The 25354-nt window shown below is 40.4% G+C and overlaps 1 protein-coding gene across 2 annotated transcripts in view; it reads left to right on the top strand.

Annotated features, from left to right (window-relative positions):
* CNTNAP5 (contactin associated protein family member 5) overlaps positions 1-25354 on the top strand; it is a 296748-nt gene that overhangs the window by 110668 nt on the left and 160726 nt on the right. For both annotated transcript variants that reach the window (XR_003559721.2, XM_027804376.2), the window contains exon 4: positions 21908-22055. Coding sequence is in view for 1 of the 2 variants with exons in the window: in XM_027804376.2 (XP_027660177.1) it covers positions 21908-22055 (148 nt within the window). In the remaining variant the exon portion in view is untranslated. The remainder of the gene's footprint in view (positions 1-21907; positions 22056-25354) is intronic.

Genomic DNA, 25354 nt, shown 5'->3' with positions numbered 1-25354 from the left:
TTATTTAGTCTGGGTCATGTTTCAGGCCCTGTAAGATCCATGTCCCTGTAAGCAAGCATACAGAAGGTTATTTATGAGACTGAGATCGGGGGCAACCTGCAGATCCTTTACAATATTGTGGTGTCATTCCTATCAAGGAGAATACAGTGCAGTTTGTCATACAAGAAGTGACTGTCCCTCTAGGAGCTCTTGAAATAGATAAGAGACTTCTATTCCGCTCACATATCTAGGCGATGCAGCAAAGCATAGAAAGGAATTAAAAGGTAGTTATAATACCCTAAAAAGGACAATAAGCTCATGGTTCCATGTTGACAACTATGTTTTGATGAGTTCATAGTGGGGCAGTTACTGACAGTAAGGGGTTTAAAAACCAAGATATTTTCTTTTATACCACAATGTGGTATTTTTGGCTTTAAGTAGTTGTGATAGCCACTGATGGAGGCTTTGTTCTAAGGTTCACACAGTGTATAGTTTCTTCTTCTTAAAATCAAAGAATATACATTTAAATTCCTGGTATTGTGTTACTTCAAATCCCAAGGTGTTGGTGAGACTCTAAGTATTTCAGAGGCAGAGGATGTCTCTACCCTGTGAATATTAACGTGTATTTCAGTATTCATCTTCAGGTTTCAGTGGAGTTGTGAAACTCCTACAATCAATTGCAAGGACCCTCATCAGTACCTTCAGCAGAAATAGGTTGTGTACCACTGTTCTAGAAGCAATTGCTGCTAATGGTGCTTTAAGTGGTAGGCAAGTGTAAATAGCAAATACAGGACTCAAGAATATCTGTGTTTTCCTAAACTTTCCCCTGTGTTTGAATTATAAGTGAATTAAAATTTACTGGCATCCCCACTGGTAAGCTGACATAAAGAGATGCTACTTGTTAGATTTCACTAGAGCTGGAATTTGAGGCAAACTTCAGGTCCTTACTCCACTGCCTGACAACTTCCTGCTTCTGGAGGCGAGGAGCCTGATCAGAGATACTAGGTAGATTTTCTCAGTTTCCAAAATGTTTAGTTTTGAATTTTGGTTCTCTCAAGATGTTTAAAAATATGCTCTGCTTTTTATTTTTATTTAAATAAGTAGGTTGTGATTTGAGATAAAGGATTGATTTTTACATGCTGCTACAGGCTCCTGTCCTCACCTTGGGCAAGTTTCTTTGTGGTTCATTGACCCATTATAACAAAATAGGGATAAGAACTGTCTTCAGTCAAGCTTTTGTCTTGTCTGTGTGGACTGGGAGCATTTTGTTGGGGAAGGATTGTCCCTTGAAATTTCTAGTAGAATGCAACCTGATTTCTGGTTTAGAGGTTTCTGTTTTCTAGGTAAGTACTTACTAGTGTGCTGTCATATCATCTGGGATAAATGGTTGAATAGCTAGAAACTTGGTATTCTTTCTCCAACATCAGTTTCCTTATTTCATTTTTTGTTTTATAATTTTTTTCTTCTTCATCCAATATTTAAAACTAACAGGCACAAGCAAACACAGAAAAAGCTTGAAAGGCTAAAAATCAAACAAATGAAAAACCTTGCCATTAATATAATTCAATTAAACACAGTTTTCCCATGATGCATTGAAGAAATGTATTATTACAGACACAGATCACTTTGTAGTGTTGTATTATTAACTGCTTCTGGGGCGGGATGATTTTTCTGCTGGATTAGGAGGAGTGAGCAATAGGATGTAATGTCACTTATCCTAATTGTTATGGGTGTTTCAACACTAGGGCTTATGTGAGTTCCCAGAAAGAGGGTGCAAAAGTGCAGGTGTCACCTTCCTGGGTAAGCCCGGAATGGAAGAATTAAAAATGTCAGATCTTTGTACCAAGGCGACATGGGATAGTTCAAATATCTGTAGAGTTCATTAAATTGCCTCGTAAAATCATCACAGTATGGGAAAAAAATGGTGGGCAAAGGATTAGGTGATTCAAAACAACCGCAACTTGTTGGGCTCAGGCAGGAGACAGAGGTGGGTACTGCCTGTGCTGCAACCGCCGCTTAGGCGTGTTTAGTGATGTCTGACAGAATATCACACTTCGAGAAATTAGTGATGAGAAGAAGCCATTTTTTTAGCGCATGTCCTTTTATTCTGGAGCCACCTCTTTCCCAGTATTCTTTCCTAGATATTCATGCCAGGTTTTTTTTAAAACGTCTTAAATTTAAAATTTTCTAGATCTTTGGAGAGAGTTTAAAACGCCCTGGATATCTCCCTGGTGATAGCTGTGCACACATCTGCCTGACTATTAAAAATAGACTATTTTTATTTAATTGGATGGTGGAAAGCTAGAGATTTCTCACATCACTGATGTCAGATTCAAGATTTTATGTATGTCAAAACAATGCCATCTGTGTTTGTTTATATTGCAGTTAGCCTTTTGCAGGAGTCCAAGTGGCTATTTGAAAACCACTATAGCGTCAACCTAACAAGTAAACAGTAAGTCGTGCTACAGCCCCTTCCAGTTTCTTGGGCCAACGTGGAGAACTCTTTGCTTACACAAGTGCTGGATGAGCGTGTGTTAGTCAAAGCTGTGGAAATGAAGACAATGTAATAAAACCCCCTAGGAGGACATACAGAATCATATGAATTAAGGCAACTGAAACTGGGACTCAGTCTTTTATCTTTTCTCTTTGACCCATTCACCTCTCAGTCCCTTTGGATTATATAGGTGTAAATTTCATATTGCATTTATAATTACAAGTTTATCCAACAGAAGATTTATTTTTTTAAGGGTGTTTCACGTAACTAAAGCATTTTACTTCTGTCACACACACACACACCCCCCAACTGAAACCAGACATCCCTGCATGAAATAACAGAAATCTGGTTTAATTGATTGAAGGTAATTAACAAGATTGATTGCTCACCCCCCCTCCAATCTAGTTTAGAATTGTAGATTGTAGGAGTGGTAAATTTGGATGTTTTGCAAAGTTCTGGTGGATCTCTGATTTGAGATTAGGGTTTTGGAATGAATCAGGAAATGGAGTGCTAGAACAAAGCTAACAGATGGTACTGTCTCTCCTTTAAAGAGACCTTCAGCTCAGCTTGCAAAACTTACAGTCTGTCTGTCTAGGAGGCTAGCAGTCTCTTATTTTTTATGGTAGTTTGGGAGAGGAATGGTTTAATAAAGCTCACAGAACCCATACAAAAGAAATTAATACATAATGAATGGGATCTCTAGGGCACAGATAAGGTTAGTCTCTAGTAAGTTTGTAACATTTGATAGTCAATGAGACCCAAAGTCCTTCCAGCTCAATTTAATTTTCTTTTTGGTATGGCAGAGCTCACAGGCAGGTCTCCCTGGCTCTGTGCTCTCATTTGCTTTGTCTAGATTGGGGTCATGTATCAGCTCATGCGTTGTCCTAAACACCAGGCTTGGAACTTGCTAGTTGCAACATCTGAAGGTGCTTGAAGAAGTTTTTATTCACCATGATCTGATTGTGCCATGGGTGGATATGGTAAGCAAGTGCATGCTTTGTGATATTTGACCCAACTGGGTGAAAACTAATGCCAAGGGTGACCTTACAAATAAACTGTCTTTTCTATGTAACTTTACAGTAAAAAAACATGGAAGAAGAGTTCATCCATTTAGAAAATAGCTACTGATGCTTCATAACTGTGGTATGGTTTGCAAGGATGCTCAGCTAGGAAGGAGTAGAAGGAAACCAATGGGCTTGCGGTGCAAAGTCTATATTTGATTTCCAAATAACTTTGCAGTTACAGTCCCAGGTTCTGACTACTCAGTTTATGGAGAAATTTTCCTTTTGATAAATGACCTGTGTCAGTACCATTTTTTTGTTCAAGGGAAAGGAATACTTTCAGTGACATTTTTCAAAGAGAAACTTTGAAATCAAATCAGATTTATATTATTTTTCAGATTTCTTCTGTTCAGTGTAGTTGTTGGAAAATAAGCCAATGAATAAATAGCACAGAAATAAAATTGGTTTGTTTTGGGGTTTTTTAATGCACAATTTCCTGTGAAATGTCACTAGCTCCAAAGAAAGAAATTTCTTCATCTTTTTCACTGGGGGAAATGAAGTAGATGTTTTTTAACTTTTTATCAGTAAATATTTTGAGACACTGAATAATTATGAATCTTAATGTACCTGTCTTTATCTAAGACCTTACACGTTTCATTACTTTTGTAGTTTCTGTGCTCTTTTTTTTTTTCTTTTTTTTTTTTCTTTGTAGTGGTGGTGAAGAGATCAGCAAAATTTAGCAGTAGATTTGACATTTCATGTAGGGAGACCTAAAAATCTGACCAGAAGAAGCCTATCCAGAAATCCCTAGCAAAAGAAAAGCTGCTGGGTCCACAAGATGTCTGAAAATGGTGTTAGTTGTTTAGCTTTCTATGTGCTAGTAAATAATACTTCCCCAATCTCCTGCAATGTCTGTCATTCATTGTTTTATAGCTCTGTGTTGTATTCTACTTCAGGTATTTTTTTACATTGAAAATCCTGGTTTGCTTAATATTTCTAGATTGCAAAGACGTTTTATACTATATTGCTGTATCTTTGTCAGACAGTTTTCAAGTTGCTGTCACATACCTGCTTAATATATAATGTCATTTTGGTGCTTTCTGTTTTGCTTGTTCTCTACTTCAAGTAGTTCCTAAAAACCTCTTTGTTTTTTTGGCCATGATTGAGTTCAGAACAGATGCTTGCATCAAACAGTTTACAAGATTTCAAAATTCCTGAATGGTGGTAGTGGATTTACAACCCATTTCAGAGGGGGTGTGTGGTGAGGATGATTTTGTCTGTGTGCTGTGATACTTTTTACTGTGATTCTATACTTTACATTTGCTGATGCTATTCATTTTCCATTTTACTGCCAAATCATTTTGTATCATCAGATCCTTGTACAGCTTTTCATAGCCGGTCTTTATTTTTACAAGCTACCAGATTTCATGTTATCATAACATGGTGTCAGTTCTCTATATTCTGCATTTTCTTCAATATGGCATTTATGAAGTTAAGAAATAGCATAGATCAGACTAGATTCCCCTAGTGTCCACTGATCATTTTCTTCCCAACTCATCTTTCTTTCCTATTCTTTAATAAATTACTAATCCATAAAGGCACATTCCTGCTGTCATATATCAGCGTGGTTTGTTTAACTTTTTTTCTTTCAGTGATTTTCAACAAAAATTTGATGAAAGTGCAAGCGCATGTATCAATCATACCATCCTTATCAATACATAAACTGATCCCTTTGAAGACTTCTAATAAATTTGTGAGATCTGTCTTCCCTCTGAAAAAACAAGGCATCTTTTAGTGATCATATAATTACCCGCTTGGTTGCTTATACTGATTTTTAAAATAATTTCTACTGATTTTTACATTTATTTGTATGTGGGTGCCCAGACCTGACTTAAAGCCCTTTAAAACATACTCCTGCATCTGCCACTTTCTGTTTCTCTGGTAATTAAGTACATTTCCTTGATGGGATAGACATTGTAGCTTACAGGTGAGCAATTTTATATAGCATTTCCTTGTGGAAAAATACTAACGGAACTTAGTGGATTTCTTCTGTTCATTTTATATGTTAACTCAGTATTTCAATTCAAAATGCTTTCTCACCTGTTCCTCCAAAAGAAAGAGCTTAGAGCTGGAAGTAACCTAAGCTGTATCCTGCTTGGTTCTGATGCAAAGAATCAATTTAACATCTCAGATATGGCCTTGTCTTCTTCAAGGCGGTCTTGCAGACTTTTTCTCAGGTTTTCTTCCTTCACATGTTTAAAAAGGTATTTATTGCTAGCTTTCATGCAGTATATCAAATGACTTACTATTTTTTTGAGTTGTACGTTATGCTGTTATTCTGTAATTACAGAGCTCATCCTGATTTAGATTTTCATAATTTAATTGTGACTTCTTCTTTAAAAGGAAGTCTTTCTACTTCAAAGAACTTCTTTTATTCTCTCATTTTTACCAGATTCTTTTTTTCTTTCCTTTTAAATAAATTTGTTTTCAGAGTAAGTGACACGTATTTAATTTGAATCTCTAATATGATTACTTTAAAATACCTCTATGGTGCTGTTACCTGAAAACTAGGACTTATTAGTTAGAAATTAAAAGTGTTTCCTCTTTTTGAAATTAAGCTTTGCCTTAAAGGAATATTTTTTCCCTCTGTGTGTGTAGTGCTGCAATTGGATGTGTTGAATTTCAGTGTAGTGTGGCCAGTGTTGCAGAGTAGCTCAATAGCAGTGTTTTCATCCTGAGTGCTGCTTGTCTAAAGCAAGCATTGTGTCTGCATGGTGGGTACCTTGCCCACCAGCTCCAGCAATTGTGCATTTCTATTTTCTAAATTTTAGTGTTTAGGTCACTATGACAGTTACCCTCTCTATTCAAAGGCAACAGAGATCTCACTCGTTTTCTCTAGTCATGGATCTCTTCTTACTGCCTTATCTACCATTGTGTGAAATAACATTGCCTCATCATGCTCTTGATCACCCAGATCTAACACTCTAATGTGGAAGAATTTCAATCCACATAGATATTGGGATGATCAGTCCTAACTCATTGTTCTTAGTGAGTTCTAACCTTTCTTTAAGGCATAGCACCTTTCTTTTATCAGTGTTTCCCACTCCATTCTTACATAATTTGTACCCTGCAACTGCACTGCCTTCTTCATTGGCTTTCCACTAATATGTCGTCTGGGATGTATTTTCAAGTACACAGGGCATTCACCCAAGTTAGTTAGACTTCCAGAATTAGCACGTGTACATTTAACATAACCCTAGAGACCTGTATTGACATGTTTTGCTTAAATGGGACTTGATTTCCTGAGACCGTACATTACTGGTTTAAAATGTGTGCATTTTGTCCATTTCTGTCCTGTTCTGTAATCAAGAATAATGAATTTTGCTTAATTCATTCCTCAGTAAGTTATATGAACACCAACACAGAGGGAAATTGGACTCTCTGAAAATGCCAATCTGACACTCTCCAAGGATATCATATAATAAAATAACTGGAAGCCTACAGAATTGTTGCATATTCTTTTAGTCATAATGTATTTTTTTAGTGGTGCTTTAAATAACTGTTATCTTAATGTTGTGTTTTCTGTGCATGGGCACTGTTTCAGGTGTTCATTAATGCTATACTGCAGAAACCTGATGAGTTCAAACATGCGTGTGACTACATAGTATTGATGCAGATGCAGTTGAGGGCATATCAGTGTCCTTCTTTATTAGAAGTTAAATTTGTATATTTGAGCAGTCTTCTTCCGTTTGGCAGAAAATGAACTCATCTTTTCTAAGACTGAACAGTGAACATATGTCTTAGCACAGCTTATTATGCTGGCCTCACAGTATGCAGAAGTTTTGAAAGGAAATCCTGTAATAGGTTAATTTTCTTCTCTGTGGGTTGCATTGTCTAAAACGCTTATTTCTTCCTTCCCTTCTTTGTTACCTTTCAAGGTGTAGCTACTCATACTGCTTTCAGGAAAAGAATGTTAAACACAATGTCTTCATCTTAATATTGTCAAAAAATGTTAGGTGTTTCTATTTCTTGTCAAAAGGAAAGCTCTTTCATGGATCCAACTCATGGGTCCTTTCTTTCATTTACTATCATGAGATTAAAAAGAATAAAAGAGCCCTGTATGCTAGATTTCACACCTCAGGAGACGGGCTTATTAAGCAGCTACTGATACACACACACACTCCCACCCACTCCTTTTTTTCTGTATTTAAATAGGAAATATTGGTACCATTGGGAGAGACTCCTAAGATTTCTAGTGTTTAAGTGTTTGCCTGGTTATGATTTAGGGGAAAACTGTACGGAAGTGAAAGGAGAAAGGGCAGCTTACAAGATGTGTGCTAAAAGAACACTCTGGGAACGCAAACTATGCAATTAGTATTAAGAGGCATTATACTAAAATTATTGACATGGTATTTTAAGATATCATTCTAATTTTTCCTTCACTTAAACCTATTCTCTTCACTTAAGCCATAGGTCTAATGTGATCTCTTTAAAAAAGTATCCATTAAGGTAAATGTTGGGCTGTAGGTTCATACAGAAAAAAACTAGATTTCTTAATGTTCTTACATTTCTGAAATGGTGTGTGAGGCTCCTGAACCTCGTGCCACAGAGTGCAAGGCTTAGGAATATTTTCACACCTCATTCTTTGTACCTTGCCTAAATGGAGGTGTACAGCAGGGGATGACAACTAGCAGTCTTGCCTTCCTATTGGCAATCTATTACACCTACTTAAAAAGTGGTGATTTTTTTTCAATAAATCAGTGTCACATATCTTGCTGTTAGAGGGTGTGAAGACATAGTTTCTCTAAGATGAACCTCCATGGGGAAAGAACAAGAATGGAGCTCCTATCGAAGGTCCTAGAGACAGTCCAGCATAATGCAACCCATTTTACGTATTTACAGAAACCTCTGTTGTGTAGAAACTCCTCTTGTTGCAGGAAACGATTTCCATGTTCTTTCCCTTATGCTTAGCAACACAGTGATCTTATTCATTTTGAAATAAGTTTCTTACAAGACCTGGAACTTGCAACTTGCTGAGCAGTTCCCGTCCTCTTTCTATTTTCAAAACAAAAGTTATGGATCAATTTTTATTTATGGCCTAATGTGGTCTTGGACCTGCCAAATCTATCAGGATTTCATTTAATGTCCTACCATAAAAACAGTTACAGGCCTTTTGCATATACAGGCAAAATTTACACCTCAGAGTCAGAATGTGAAACCACCTCCTTCTTGGATCACTAACAGAAAGTTACTTTATTTGTGCTGTAGTTTAGAGAACATTGTGAGCTTCAAAGCCTACTGATGATGATTTTTTGGTGTGGTTGGAAACTTAATGGGCAGACATGCATTTGGAAAACTTTGCAGATATGCCTGCAGAGATGTTGCAAAAGCTTGTCTTACTCTATTTCGGGAGGAAGAGAAGTGGTTTCTTTAAGTTGCTTTAGTGTCCTGAAGATTAACTTAATGTGGTTCAACGATGGACCCAAATATGAAAGTGGAATGACAAGACTCAAATATAGGATGCTGCAAGTATTACAGTAATGGTCTTGTAGGAGGAAGCTATGTCAATTAGATTTAACCCTCCTGTGGTAAGAGAGAGGTCTGTGTGACTCACTAGGCCAAGACTATGGCAGATGCACACGAACATGGTTTCACTGCCCTGCAGGGTGCGGTAATGTTTTATACCGATACAGGGTGTAACTCATGGTGTATCAACACAGCAGAATTTGCAGTTTAACAAGGCATGGTTGAAAAAGTCTACAGAACTATATGGGCAAAAACATGTAATTTTTTTTCCTAATTTGCAATTACCTGGTGTTTTTGTAAGCACAGTATATCAAACCTTAGAAACAATCACTGCTGTTAGTATTTTTTGTAGCCTTATGTTTGTGTACTTTATGATGATGGTATTGCTGAGAGAAGAACTTGAGCAAGGTAAACTGCACAGTGAGATCAGTCTGCAGTGCCTTTTTATGATGTAAACTTTATCTTGGCTATGATGTCAATGTTCTCCTATTCAAAGGAGAAAAAAATACAGAATTGTAGAATAGTTTGGGTTGGAAGGGACCTTTAAAGGTCATCTAGTCCAACCCCCCTGCAATAAGCAGGGGCATTTCAACTACGTCAGGGTGCTCAGAGCCCCATCTAACCTGACCCTGAACGTTTCCAAGGACAGGGCATCTACCACCTCTATGAGCAATCTGTTCCAGTGTTTCACCACGCTCATGGTAAAAAAAAAATATTCTTTGTATTATCTAGTCTGAATCTGCCCTCTTAGTTTAAAACCATTCCTTCTTGTCCTATTGCAGCAGGCCCTGCTAAAAAAGTCTGCTTCCATCTTTCTTATAAGCCCTGTTCAAGCATTGAAAGGCTTAAGGTCTCCCTGGCGCCTTCTATTATACCCCAACTCTCTCAGCCTTCCCTTACAGAAGAGGTGTCCCATTCCTCTGATAATTTTTGTGGCTCTCCTCTGGACCCACTCCAACAGGCTCACAGCTTTCCTGTGCTGAGGGCTCCAGAGATGAGCACAGTACTGCAGGTGGGATCTTACCGGAGCAGAGCAGAGGGGCAGAATCACCTCCCTTAGCCTGCTGGCCATGCTGCTTTTTATGCAGCCCAGGATACGGTTGGCTTTCTGTGCTGCGAGCACACATTGTCAACTCATGTCCAGCTGTTCATCCACCAGGATCCTCAAGTCCTTCTTGGCAGGGCTGCTCTCAATGCCTTCATCCCCCAGCCTGTATTGATATCAGAGGTTGCCCCAACCCAGGTGCAGCACTGTGCAGTTAGCCTTGTTGAACTTCATGAAGTTCACATGGACCCACTCCTTGAGCTTTCCAGGGTCCCCCTGCATGACATCCCATCCCTCAGACGCATCAATCACACCACTCAGCTTGGTGTTGTCTGCAAACAACTGATGGTGCACTCGATTCTGCAGTCTTTTTCATTGATGGAGTTTTTAAACAATACAGAAGGACCCTTGAGGGACACCACTTGCCACTGATATCTCCATCTAGACATGGAGCCATTGACCAATACTCTCTGTATATGGCTATCCAACCAATTCCCCATCCACCGAACGGTCCAGCCATCAAATTGATATCTCCAATACAGAGAGAAGGATGTTATGGGGGACCATGTCAAAGGCCTTGCAGAAGTCCAGATAGATGTCATCTATCGTCTTTCCCTTGTGCACTGACGTAACAGCTGCATCATAGAAGGTTACTAGGTTGGTCAGGCAGAACCTGCTTCTGGTTGAAGCCATGCTGGCTGTCTTGAATCACCTCCCTGTCCTCCATATGCCTTAGTATAGCTTCTAGGACAATCCGTTCCATTATCTTCCGAGCCACAGAGATGAGGCTGGCAGGTCAGTAGTTCCCAGGGTCCTCCTTTCCATCCTTTTTAAAAATGGGTGCAACTTCACCTGACTGCCATGACTTTTCAAATATCATGGAGAAATTCCCTTAGGACTCTTGAGATGCATTGCACCAGGTCCCATACACATATGTATGTTCAGGTTCCTCAGGTGGTCACGTACCTGATCTTTTCTTACAGTGGGAGGGACTTAACTCCTCCAGTCCCCCAAGAGGTGTGGGAGGAAAGGGTACCAGTGAAGACTGAGAAAAAAAGTTGAATACCTCATCCTTCTCCTCATCTGTAGTCACAGTTTGCCAGCCTTGCTTATTGAGGGAGGTGCGCTTTCTTTGACCTTCCTTTTCTGGCTGACATACCTGTAGAAGCCTTTATTATTTCTTCATTGCATCCCTTGCCAAGTTCAGCTCCACCTGTGCCTTGGTCTTCCTGACCCCATCCCTACACAACCGGGCAATGTCCCTATACTCTTCCCAGGATACCTGTCCCTGCTTCCACTGCCCGTGCATTTCCCTCTTGCCCTTTAGTTTCACCAGCAGGTCTTGACTCATCCACGTTGGCCTCTTGCCTTGCTTTCCTGATTTTTCTACACCTGGGGATTGAGAGCTCTTGCACTCTATGGAAAGAATCCTTAAAGATCTGCCAGCTCTGTTCTGCTCCCTTGTCCCTGAGGGCAGTTTCCCTGGGAGTCCTATCGATCAATTTCTTGAATAGCTGGAAGTTTGCTTTCCTAAAATTCAGGGTCCTGACCCATATCCCACAGGACTGCCAACTCCGGCAGTGCATTATCACTTCAGCCCAGGCTGCCTCCAAGCTTAATGTCACCAAATATCTGACTTGCATAGGTGACCAACAGGTCCAGTATTGCATCCCCTCTGGTAGGGCTGTGTACTGTCTGGCTTAAGAAGTTATCCTCAATTATTCCATGAGTCTCCTGGATTGCCTACAGCTTGCCGTGCTACTTTTCCAGCAGATGTCAGGATGGTTGAAGTTGGGCTTCATTGCCACCCACATGGAAGAGCAGTAATGAGTAACAGTCTGAGGGCCATACAAGGCTAGGAAGCTCCCTGATGATGTTTTTAACCTGGCCCCCAGGGAGGCAGCAGGCTTCCCTAAGAGGAGGGTCTGTCTGGCATATTGGAGCCTCTGTTCCCCTCAGAAGGGGGTCACCAACAACAAGAGCCTGCCTTTTTCTTTCTTTTGGAGGTCATTGTGATACTGGAGGTAGGCCTTTCTGACTTCAGCAACACCTCTGGTGTAGATGGACCATGATCCATATGACTGGCCTTCCACATGCAGAGCCTCATACCTGCTGTACAGAGGCACCTGGGAAGGAAAAATGCGCAAGGACAGGGTTCACCTGCTGCCCCAAGTGTGGACTTGCCTCCATTCACTCCTTTCCTTTAAGCCACTGCCTTCAGCCTGGTGGGGGGAGAATACAGGGTCCCCTTGATCTTGATCTTGTTTTTTTTTCTGGTCCCTGTTCCCGTTTCTGCCTCAGGGAGGGCAAAGCACGGTTCCACCAGTCTTTCTCCTGCTCAGTCTCCCTGATGGTCTTTAACTTTTCTACTTCCTCTTGTAGTTCTGCCACAGGCTGAGCAGATTGTCCACCTGGTCATACCTCACACAGCGGTTCTCACTATTGCCATTTGGTTCCAGTGAAAGGCTCTGGCACACCCTGCAGCCCAGGACCTGGATGGCTGCACGTTTTTGTGGGAGCTCTGTCTGGGTTGCCACATCCATTCCGGTGAATGCAGATGACATAGATGTGTGGTGCAGAAGAGGGTATATAGCAAAAAATATGTGTGTATGCATGTGCATTTCAGTGCATTATAAGACACTGGAGGAAATCAAGCCTACCTATTAATCTTCTTCCACAGGATATTACTTTACTGATCCAAATGAAAATGCCGTCAAACTTCATAACAGGGAAATAATGTAAGATAATGAAGCACAATATTCATCTGATGTCACTGTTGCATGGAATAACTAACACCTCTCTGGTGTCATCTTGCTGGATCTGTCTGGCAAGTTATAACCAGAGAAATACCAAGTGTACAGCACTAGCTATTTAAACACACTTTGATGTAGCTAAATACAGGGAAGGTTCCCAGAGTTCCCCAACATTGCCAGACAAAAACACATTCGCTGCATTGTTAATCCCACTAATTTAATGTAAAGCATGAAGGTCTGCATGAGGTTTATGTGGAACAGTTGAAATCTGTGAGTAGAGTTGGCAGTGGAAAGAGCAGTTTCAGTCTGTTGGCTAAGGTTAATCTAGTCAAGGTACTGGGGAAATATTTATCCTTGCTGTGATACAGCTTAAAATACTATCTATATGTAGGATTGCCTTTAAGATAAAGTGCAGAAGGCTGAGCAGAAACAGGAATTAGCTGCTGACTTTTAGCTTAGACTTGTAATTTACGGGTTTAATTTTGCTGCTTCTTGCTTCCATTATTATTAATTTATGTAGCAGTGATGATAATAACAGTGATAATAGCTTCACCTCCAGGTTCTCCAAAGACAGAGCTGACTCTAAAAACTAAAGATGGGGATCAATTCTCCATCACTGAGATGCAACTGTGTGAGATGCAATATCACATATGCATGCAAAGAATGTCTCGGTAGGGTAAGGAAATTGCACTTGTTTCATTGCTGGGAAGAAGAAGGGCAGCCTGCCCAACTACAGATTGGATCAGACACCTGGCTTACATCTGAATGAGTAAACAGAAGAAGATGGGGATCATTTTCTAGTCCTGAGGTCGAGTGATGTAGCTTGTACATTATCCATTTGGTAAATTCTCCTTTCTTCAAAAGAGATCACCATAGCCAAGTTGCCTTGGTCTCTGATGGATAGAATATTTCAGACTTTGCCAAGGTATAGTCTGGCAGACCTTGGAAACAGATTAACGCTAATTCAAGCTGTTTGAAGATCAACTGTCCATTCCAGTGTAGAAAGCCAGCATTTTGGAGGGGCTGCTGACCAAAACAAGAAAATAATTTACAATATTTTAAAGGTAAATTGGAACAGGAGAAAAAGAAAAAAGAAGCACAAAGAATGCAAAAGTTCTGCAGTATTTTGCTTCATTTGCTTTGATCTAAATAAATATGTTTCATTGTCCTGAAGGGACCCAAGAAGCTTCATGTTTTTAATGTCATCGTCATTAAACTGATTTGTTCTGGATTGATAGAGACCTGTTTAAAACAAAATATTACATAGATTTTCTTAATGGATTTTCTTTATTTTTTTTAAATGTTTTCTTTTGCAAAATATTTTTATAGTGTAAAAATTATGGGTTTATTGGAAAATCTGTGAATAGTTCCACTAACTGTTAGCAGAAGGATAATAAACAACATCCTTCATGTAAATGTGGTTTACCTTAGGCAGTCATCTATCTGAGGCTAATGATTTTGTTAACAGTATTTGTTCCTGTATTTGGAAAGTAACTAACCAGAGAGAAAGGTGTACGTTCAGGGTAATGGTGTAGATTAGAAACAAGTAACCTTCCCACTTGAGTACATCATTCAAAGAAGTGATGAAGTAGACCCTGTCACATTACTGCATCTTATCTTCCCTGGACTACCGTGCTGCACAGAGAAACTGCCAGTAGCTCGGAGGTGACTTAACTAATGCTCAGGAGCCCAGGTGGACATTGGATTGCTGAGGCACAGCAGGGAGCCCCTCTATAGGTCACAAATGTAATGCATATTTCCCAGTAGGACTCCTGCTTTATAACCCATACTGCAGCCATTCATTTTAATTCTTATTGTATAGGGAAGTTAAACTACCTCTTTGTAGACCATTTTTTTTTTCTTTTTTTCTTAATTTCCCCCCATTGTGGGTAGAGGAATGAGAAGGGAAGTTGTCACTTTCTCAGATAATACGTTATGGGAGGATAATTTTGACAGGTACCTCTTGTATTCTTTTTCCCCCTGCTCCTCCCTAATAACAGCTCTGACACTGTGCCAGGGGATGTTGGTTTTGAGGTGCTTGTCAAGAATGGGTGTTTCAAAGACAAAAATGTAGCTTCTGTTAGGAAGGAAGAAAAGAAACAATCAGAATAGAGGCTTCTCTTTCTGAAGGTAGGATACGCTTTAGACTAGCTAGAGTCAAAGTGTTCAACCTGGAAGGGAAAACATGAGCCTGGAAACAAGCTCATCAGCTCAGAAGGTTGTTAACCAGAAATGACTGGTTACCTTTTGTCATGAAGACCATGGTGCATTAACAGGAAAGGCAGACATGAAGTAGGAAGAGATGCTCAGAGGCAAGTGATGTCCTAAGAGGACACATCCTGCCCTCCAGCTTCTAGTCACTGGACCAGGCTGGCAGCTGTTTCCTCTTGGGCTCAGACTGAAATCTTAAATCGGTGGAAAAGGCTCCCATTAACTCTCCAGAGCAGGCAAGTTTCTTGTACTTGAAGTAAAAAATTTACTTCATTTTTAGAGATTGAAAGAAAACTGAAAGAAGATTTAACTTGCCTCTTGAGAAAGACAAGGGAGAAAACACAATGCATAGGTTTGTCGTCCATATGTCTAATGTGGCTGCACGGTAGGTGAGAACAAAGTTCTAAACCACAGCTCTTTAAGGAGCTGAGCAGTTCTCCTTGTCATCCTTTCCTTCTCCCTGTGGTCTGACACCCTCTAATAGCAAAAGGATTTTTAAGGCCACATGCTGAAAGAGGGCAAGTCCCAGGGGCTAGCTCTTAATGTGAACCCCTGTGCCGGAGAGCTGCTCTTAACGCACCCACCAAGTCAGGTGGAGCTTTTAGCAGCTCCCAGTATGGATATGGGGCGACTGAGATGACAGCAAAGCCATTTCACTCTGTTTCTTTATGACAAGTTATTAACAGTTCCAGTTTGATGTGCTGGGCAGGACTTCCATTACATCAGCAAAACAACACTTTTCACTGTTGACATGCACAGTATGTGGGAAAGGTGAAATGTAAAAAGAACATTTAGATTTTGAAGTTGTATTTTTTCTTCCACATTTCTTTCTCTCTTGTGCTTTTTTTTGTTACATCTTTGTTTAACCTCTTGTGTGTGTGTGTGCGGGGGGGTTAATGTCCCTTTATATTTTAAAGCCAGGCTGAGATGAAGGGGGGATTTTCTAGAATTGCCTGAACTGACAGTTGCTTTTGTTTCACAGCTGAAACTAAATGGATTTTTTAATTTTCACTGTTACAAAAAGTCACGAAAAGCCCATCCAGGCCCAAGGTGTTGCTAGCAGGCACTGATGCGGTATAATCAGTCTGTGAAAAAAACACGTTGTAGCATCCCATTAAAATCAGAAGCTGCTGAATTTCCATATGGTGCATTTGTGGCTGTATTGTGTCCTTGTCATGGTAGCATTCAGTTTCTTTCCACACATACAAGCAGAGGTGCAGGACCCCTACCATAACTTAGTTCTGACTGGTTTCCCCCAAACCTGAATTTAACACCTACACTCGGTAGCCCTACTGAGTTGCATCCCAGGTAACGCAAACTTGAGCAGAACTGAAATTTTATTGCCTTTGGAGAAGATAAAAACTATGGTTGAGTAAGAGTTTATTTCAACCTAGAAAATGTGAAAAGGTAGGCAGTATTTTCTCTTTCCTGTTTCAGATTTTCATGTTGTTTCTTAGCTGGAAATTCATGTTTTCTTTAAAGTGCATGTACACTCAAATATTTGAGGTGATCCTGGGAGGCATACACCAGGAAGCATGTTCTGTACCACAGTGCTAGCTCCTAGCCTTGTGATCTTTCTTATTCTAGTAAGGAAGTTTAAAAAGGAGAATTATATTGTTTTACTGTAAGTATTACAGTTTTGGGATTTATGACAGGCTTAGCTGCTTTTTATCTCACTTTTTTTCCTTCACTAAGCTGCTGGATAGCTTGAATTAAGTGCGCTCCCGTCCTTATTTCTTTAGGCACTGGAGGCAGCATACTGTGATGTCATGGGTAAGATTTGAAGGTGGAGTGCTCTCTTTTGTGCTTGTATTTCTTTCGGTGAAGGTTGAAATGTTGTACATTGCTAACATCTGTGTTATGTGCCCTCTGCACATTTATAATCTGATATTTTTTTTCCCTCAGCTCAGTTCATCACAGTGACTTTGGCAGAAACGAGTATTCAATACTTCTTAAAATATCTCCCCTAGAAGGCAGTTAACCTCAGGTCTGCCTGCCCACCGTTCAGGACTGATTGTGCTTATGCTGCCGCTTGCATGCTCGTTTTGAACCCATCCCATTACCTGCCTAACAAAGTGGGAGACCAAAATATATTCAGGAGAGTCGTTATAGGAACCGCCTTCTGCAGCTCTGTAAATAAGTTGCCATTTGCTGTGCAGAGTGTGCATGCAGGGGAGGCCGAGATAAAGTCCGGTGTTTGATGCTATCTGTTGAATTGATTAGGCTTTCATGAGCAGACACTTTTCTTGCACCCAATTTCCACTTGACTGTCTAAAGGTGGAGACCAGTCTAAGAGTTTGGCTGCAGGGTATCTAAAGTTTAGCACATCAGATCTTGCTGGTATGATCTGGCATAGATCTGAATTAATAAATGAGGTAGAGAAACAAATGTGTGTCTGCAGGGTTATTAAACAAGTGTCATATTTTGCCACATTTGTGCGACATTTTTCTGAACTGCCCTTGAACATCTTTTGTGTTTCCCCTGAATGGGAGTTGTATAAACAGGCCATTCATTGAATTGTTGTTTCTCCTGAGGGAGTCATACATCCAAATTCCCCAAATTCCAGGTAATGACCATGGTTTTGAGATTTAAATTTCTTTTGAAAGTTGTATTTCTCATCTAAATAGGAATTCTATTTTGTTTCACCTCGTTATAACCCATGAACCAGGTGAGTTGAGCATTGGGAAAAGCATTGCATCCTCTGGCTCTTACTCTTCCCTTCAAAGAGGCAGCACTGGGCTGGTCACACCCTGCCTCAAACCAGTGCTGCTGTTCTCACCTCACCTCTTTGCACCAGTGGGGACCTGCCTTTGCTGGCTCATTAAAAAAAGAAGTCATAAAGTATTACTGTGGTGCCATGGTGTGTGTCACAGCAGGGCACCACATAGCCAGGCGTCATGAAACGAGGTTGGTCTGAGAGGCTGCCCTGCCTGTGGCAAGCTGTTAACCTTGCAGTCAATGGCACTAGGGAAAAGCTTGTGCCTTCAAGAAGCTGGTGGCAATATTTGGCGCTAATGGAGCTTTTTGATTTATAAGCCCCATAGAATGCCAGAAGCAGAATTTCCCAGGTAAATCATCAGTCTGTTGTGTTCACAGGGCTTGTAAGAAACCGCAGATTTCAGTGCTAAGATCCCTCCCAGAGCAACTGTGTAGCATGGGAAATGGCATGCTGGTGCTTTGTTTTCTTTGTTAGTTTGTCGTTTTGTTCCTGCAAATTAATCCTTATCAACAACAACTTGTAATAGAGGCTGTTTCTCAAGAGGAAGTATTTCTGCCATTCTCACCAGTAAGTTTACTGTTAATCAATATTTGAACCTCCAGGGCTATGAAATTTGGTACTGCATCCTTGTTTCATCTTCTTTAATGGATGGATTATTTCTGTGTCAGCTGTGGATCTAAGTTTTCAAGTGACCATCCATGGCAATTGGTGTTATTCAATCAATGGTCTACAGCCCACAGGTGGTCCATAAGACATCAGAAGGTGATCTGCACAGCAGTGAGAGTTGGAAGCGAAAATCAAAGCAATCCTAAAGGCATACACAGTGACACCCCACAGTTAACAGCAAACAGTGATGTGCCAGCTGCATGCTAGATCATTTCGTAGGCAAGATTGATGGGCCTGTGGGGTTTTTTTGCCAAAAAAAACCCCAACTTTATTGGGTATTTGGTTATCTGAAAAGCCTGAGAAACACTGCTGTAAGGGCTGTATTAGACTTTTGAAGGGTTTATTTTTACCAATATGACTGTTTCAATGTGGGAAGGATGTTTTTACATATTTGCACATCAGGTTTGGAGCCAACTGATTTGGAGGCTGTATGGTAGGTAATTCTGGCTCTTCCTTGAGGTGTCATGAAAGAAATTATCTAGCACAGATGCTTGCGGGTGGGCATCTGGGTTTGCTTGCGGACAGTGGGGTACAGCCGTCTGTTTTACCTGGCAAACCCACAAAGCTCTGTTGACTGCACAGGCAGACCCTGAAGCATGCTGTGCACACCCTGTGCCTGGAGGCAGAGGACTGCCTCTGTGCGTGTGAGCAGCAGTGATGCTCCCGTGTGCTGTGCTTGGGCATGCAGCTTGCACAAGCTTTGCGAAAAACGGCTTTACAGGTTTGCTCTGCAAGAGAGGTGTCAAGACTCCCCTTACCAACAGTTACAGGTAGTTGTGAACTGCCTCTACAGTTTTCCATCAGCCGTGAGGGCCCACGGATCACAGCATGCCACTGTGTGCCAGTGTGGGCTGCGTTCCTACCTGCTTTCCAAGCAGGAATGTGTGGGCAGCTTAGCACACAGCTGTATTCACAAATCACGAAGTTCCCATTACTTTGTAATTGCAAGGAGATATTTCTAGAGGTGCTGTGCTTTTCAGCTTGGTCTTTCTCCCAAAATGTTCTTTTTTTTTTTATAAACCAAGAAATGATTACCTTGTGGGCCTGTGATGCAATGCACAGTACTGAGAGCCTTGTGTATGAGAGCTTTGTGAGAAAACGCCACCACCGACCCTTATTTCTCACAGTATTGCTGTATTAAAGGCTACTTTTTCTTTTGTATCTTAATTTTCACCTTTCGCTTGCATTCTAAGTCACTGTGTTTTAAGCTTTTCTTTGCGATTGGGAGGACTGGGAACTCTTTGCTCCCCCTCTGTTCTTTTTCTTCTTTCTTCCTTATTTCTTTCTTCTCTTATGAAAGGTGAAATTTTTACGTAATCACAAGATTCCACGAAGATGAGCTTTTTAAGAAAACAATCAGAAAACAACAGTCCCCTTTATCCGTCTTGTATATCCTGAGTCTCTTAATAAAAATGTGAGCAGTACCGCAGCTCTGTGAGACTTACCCTCTCCTGACAGTTTCATTACTGAGAAGAACAGGATTTTTCATTTGTAATATAGAAGGAAAAAACCTCTGAAATACTCTGCTGGAATTTGAATTTGGCTCCTATCTGGAGAGCAGCATGAGTAAGCCCAGGACATCTTGAAGTGCTACTTGTGGCACTCCTCAAAACATATCTGAAGGGCAAGACTGCTGAAGTGCTCTATGTGGTTAACTTTGAATTCAGATCAACAAGAATCTCCATACAAAAAAATGTAATTATATAATATAGGTGAATTAGAGAGAGGTTAGTTAAGCATTGCATAATACTTGTAAAAAACAACATATTGCGCATAAAAATTTCAGAAGAAGAGATACAGGACAGAAAAAGCTTTGTGGACAGTTGGGATAGCCAAATTATATACCTTTTCCAGCCTGATAAGCTCCTAATAAAAATAATTTTACAGATCACATGTTTTGAAAGGTGGTGCTTCGCTTCACTGAAGTAACTGGAGTTGTGAGAAATTGTTTCAGTAAATTTGTTCATTTTCAGGGGCAAGCAATGCCGTCAATGAAATACACTTGCAAAGCATGTCTTAGGAATTGAGATATATGCTGTCTTTTGCAATCGTGACTGGGTGGAATATAAGGCTTATTTCATATAAGAGAGTTCGCCCAGGTTAGAGTTTTTAAGGTGAAATGAAATAAGCAATTATATGGTTTCAAAGTATTGTGCCTTAGAAAAGTTCAAGAATATTTTTTATTCAATATAGTTCTAATAAAACAATAGCATGGTACGTTTAGTAAAATAAGACGACACTGAATTTGAAGTTTTACACCATTTTTAATAACATTGGGGAAAAAGTTGGAATGCTTGCATTTAGGTAAAAAACAGTTGCTAATTAGTCCTTTTTTTTTCAGAGTGGAGATGAAACCTCCAATCTCTTTAGCACCTTGTTTGGCCATCGGGAAAAAATTGTAGATCTGCTGTACTGGGATTATTCCAGTTTCTGCTTGCAGTTTACATTGTGTAGGTAAATGCTGCCAGCTTTTGAATTCCAGAAGCATTTAAAACTGATACAACTTTTTGTGATGAGATTTTATACTTACAGAGAGAAGGACATCTTTTACAAATATGACCTTACTGTGTAATTTTTTTTTGTGAGTTCGGTGTTTGATTTTCATGTTTTACAAAACTATTAGCTTCAAATTTAAATCCTAGCTGAGTTATTCAAATGTTCTGAAGATTGCAGGAAGCCTATGATATTCCTAGTTTGATATACAGACTAAGGGTGTAAAGATGAATTGAAAAATTTTCAGGCAGGGTCATAGCTTGGATAGTTGTCTAAATGTTTATCTTTGAAATCCTGCAGTCATTCTTCACCCATGAAAGAATTTGCTTTTGTTAAGTGATAGTTCTGAGTGGGGCCGTTAATTTTGGCTTGCAGTTGCAGGCTATTAATCAAATAGGCAAGAAAAGAAAACCTTAAATTATTATTGTGTGCAAGCTTTCACTGTCTTGGGTGCAAACATGGCCAAAATGTTGGCTCTCCCATGTACTGACTCAGTTTTTTGTCTCTTCCTGTGTCTTTCTCACTTGAGTTTTTTGTGGCATATCTAGATCTACACTTTCCTGTTCATTTTTCAGGCACTGGCCAAACCTCGGTGCCTTGTGACTATCTTTTTCTCCTACCCTGAATGCACCAAAGGCTAAACTGGTCCCCATCCTTCACTGCACTGAAGGGACGGTGTGTATGTTAGGGGCTGATGGAATATTGTGGTGCACAGGAATATCCTTGGATTGAAGAAATTACATAGCATCTTCTGTAACATCCCCATCTATGGTCTGCTTTTGTAACTCCCTGTATACATCTCTGTGCTATGTGGAGGTGCTCTGCGTGCTGCTGTCTCCCTCCTCTCCCTCCATAAGAGACACAGCACTTAGAAGAAAACTTCAAAATCAATTTATATTATTTTGAGTAATTTATGAGACTGAGTATCAGGGAGAGGGGTAGCAGTTCACAGCCTTAATTCAGAGTGCTGCATTCACCTCTCGGTGCTAAATGTCTCACCAAGGTTCTCTTTCCTTCCAGGTTTTCACAGGGAACAGCAATGCTGATAGTGTGGTTCACCACAAATTTCTGCACTCCATGAAAGCCCGCTTCTTGCGCTTCATCCCTCTGAAGTGGAATGTTGGTGGGCGGATAGGACTGAGAGTTGAGGTCTTCGGCTGCTCCTATAGTAAGTGGCTACATCTTAACCCACATATTTTCAAAGAGCTTATTGTTGATGCTGTCAGTGCTGTGGGAGAGGTCCAGCAGAAGTTTTACAAGTTCAATTGTAATGTGAAATACATAGCCATCATTTATTTTTTCAGTAGTTATTCTTGTCTTTCTGTTCAGGGATGTGCAGGCCCACCTAGCTCAGCTAGTGAAGCTTTTTCAGAGCTGAGCCTACCACAGACTGATTTACTGCTTCTTCCCAGTGCAAAGCAGTCAGATGTTGTAAAAACTCCTGCCCGGCTGGAGGGCACAGAGCTACTTCAGACCTTTTGTAGGGCTTTATTTAGGAATGGTACCACCTTTTGCTTAAATAGTTCATTTTTGGGTTTAAGTCAAATTAAATAGTTGTTGGGGGAAGTGCTGCAGATTATGCAGCTAGTACTTCTATTTGAGGCTCATGACTTCAAAGCTCCAGAAAGCAGAGAACTTGTTTGCTGCTTTAACTGCTTTTGCAGGACTGTTTTCTTTGGCGCTTGTCTTCATAACACATGGTGATGATCCTCTAAGACATGGTCTGCAGCATTTTGTCACATGGGCTTTGGAGCAGCCTATAAACATTGTTGCCTTGGGACATTTCAGCCACATGGTTGCCCTGGTGTACTCCTGCAGATATATGACCTATCACCATGGAAGAGTGCAAGTGTAAAGAAAAAGGACCGATGTTGCTCTCTTGCACTAAACAGAAATAAATCCACAAATGAGGAAACATAAGTCTGGTATTTGTTTCTCAGGTGGCTGTGGGTTTATTTCTGAAATGGTGAAACGTGACTTGAGACACTGCTGGAGAAAGGTGAGATTTTGCTGGGGAGAGTACAAGGGATTAACAGCATTTTACCAGTAAATACAACATGGTATGGCAGAAGTCACCATTGTGTGACACTGCTGTACTTTTACATCTCCCCATTTGGCTCATCCTCATCCACTCCTGCTGGGTGCAGAAAAGAGATTTTAAGATAATAAGCTGAAAACCTCTTATTTGGGAGACTCCTTCAATTCATCTGAGCAGAATCAGGGTGTCTTAAACATTTTGATTCACACTATACCATTGAACAGAGTGCTCCAGCACTCTTAGTGCCCTCATCAGTACGCTTGGGTCTTAGGATGGATTCACGTGGTTTCACAGGAAGGTCCTTGTTATGGTCTGTGTGTAGCTATGTGTAGATATAATCCATTCATGTTTTTTTAAATGCTGCATTTCCACCTGCTTTGGTGCTCAGGCACTGTGGACTATCATTTGCTTAAGTACAGACCTGCAACAGCCTGGTCTGAATGGAACCATTTCCAGTCCTACTAGTAGACATGGAAACTGAAACCTATGAATCAAAACTGCTCTTGATGACATCATTCCAAAGCAGGTGTTTAATCTGCTTTCAAAGAGCTTTCTTCTATTAATGATGACCAGACCTCTGCAGTGAAGAGTATAGTCCAAACAGATGTGCAACAAACAGAACTTGAACTGAAGGCTGAAACTTTTGTGGCTGAATGTGTTTTGGTGCTAGTCAATGTGAAATACTATATGAACACTCATGTCAGGTGGTGATTGTATCTTCTGTGATACGAAGAAGACTTCAGAGTCACTTGCAGGCTGAATTTCCTTGCACTAATATCATCTAGGTCTTCATCTTTGTCCTGTACCCTGCAGCTCCAAGAAATAAAAATGGTTATGCAGAATTGAGGTATGAGATTGAAGCAAGCTAGAAAAGAAATAAAGGGATTCATAAAAGTTTTACAGAGTGTTGAAATATTCATTCCGTTTATATAAATGTGCCATTCAAATTTCTCTCTGGCAAATTGCATATGCCAAGCAATACCTTCCTACAAGTTTTGCTTGTATAGTTTCACATTCTTGGCTACTGCTAACCCAAGCATTCCAGCACCATACAAAAGATGTTTGATCATTTCTAAAATGTCATCTTTGCTGTTATACTGACACGATATCTGCAGCAGATCCTGAGCTGGTGTACACCTACATAACTGCACTTTGTAATGTTTGACAGCATACAGACTCATCCACCATATTAATTTATGGCACAAGAAATATATCAATAATTTGAAAAGCATTAAAAAAAAAAAAAGATTGTTAGTGACAGGCTGTTGGGCAAACCAGGAAGGAAAACTGAGCTAGAAGAAGAACAAACGTCCCAAATATGCACCATCTCTAAAAGATGACCCTTCATACAAGTGTCTGCGTGTATATGAAAGGAGGGATATGAGTCTGGAAGTAGGAACAGCATTATAGTCACCTACCTGTACCAAAGGCTTCAGCTGATATAATTCATCTGTAACAAGCCTAATTCCAGTTATGCCCAATCCTCTTTAAGTTGCTGGAATGACTTAAAGGATTCTATAGGTAAACAAACCCAGAGTATTTGATCTTAAGTCCACTGAAGTTAAAGAAAGGATTTCCACTGGCATTTTAGATTTGGATCCAACCCTGAAGTATAGTATAAAAAGAGAACATCGGTATGGGGAACACCTATGAGCCAAATCCTGTGCAAATGTACATGTGTGACTGCAGGGTCATTTCTACCAGGTAATGGACCACTGGCTGTCCATTCCATCTTTCAGGCAAATGTTGCCCCAGAAATGCAGCACTTGATCTGAAAACAGAGTTGCTTTAATATTGATATCCAGGGCAGAAAACTGCAGAAGCGAGGTTTTCATTTACAGGCAGGCTGGAGATCCTGTTTGTGTGAGTGGCAGCATTTGTTGGATGGCTGAAACATAAGTCTGGGGACACTGACAGCTTAGGCCATCTGAATTTCATGTGCTGATGCACACCTGCTAAAACCCTGGGACTACTGCCAAACATGCAGCTGAGCACCTTGCTGTGATACATGAGAGCATGCAAAATAGCCTGTGGTTCCTTGGATGGTCTCTGCTCACATCAACTCCTTTTTAACCTTGCGTATTTGAGCAGAAGATGACAGCTATAGGAGAGGTTTGTGGCTTCATTGCTGCTTAAGCATTTTTGTCAAGGCAGAGTTAGGTGAATGTGACACTCTTGTGCCAGCTCAAGGCTCTGATCTCTCATTTTTTGGGTATGACCGTCCTGTGCAACATACTCTGCTGAAGAGGTCCCAGGAACAGAACCTTGCGCTAACTTTTGGCAAATGCAGCTTTCAGTGATGGCTGTTTAGTAGGGAGCATGTGAAAGGCATCCGGTCTTGTAGGTCACCAGATGCTCTGCCAGGACACAGTAACAAAAAATACTGAAGAATCATCTGAGAGATTAACTGCAACATGCAGTGGATGCCA

Source organism: Falco cherrug, chromosome 8, assembly GCF_023634085.1.
Source record: "Falco cherrug isolate bFalChe1 chromosome 8, bFalChe1.pri, whole genome shotgun sequence".
Classification (NCBI taxonomy): Eukaryota; Metazoa; Chordata; class Aves; order Falconiformes; family Falconidae; genus Falco; species Falco cherrug.
Note: the sequence above shows the minus strand (reverse complement) of the source record. Positions and strands in the feature narration are given on the sequence as shown.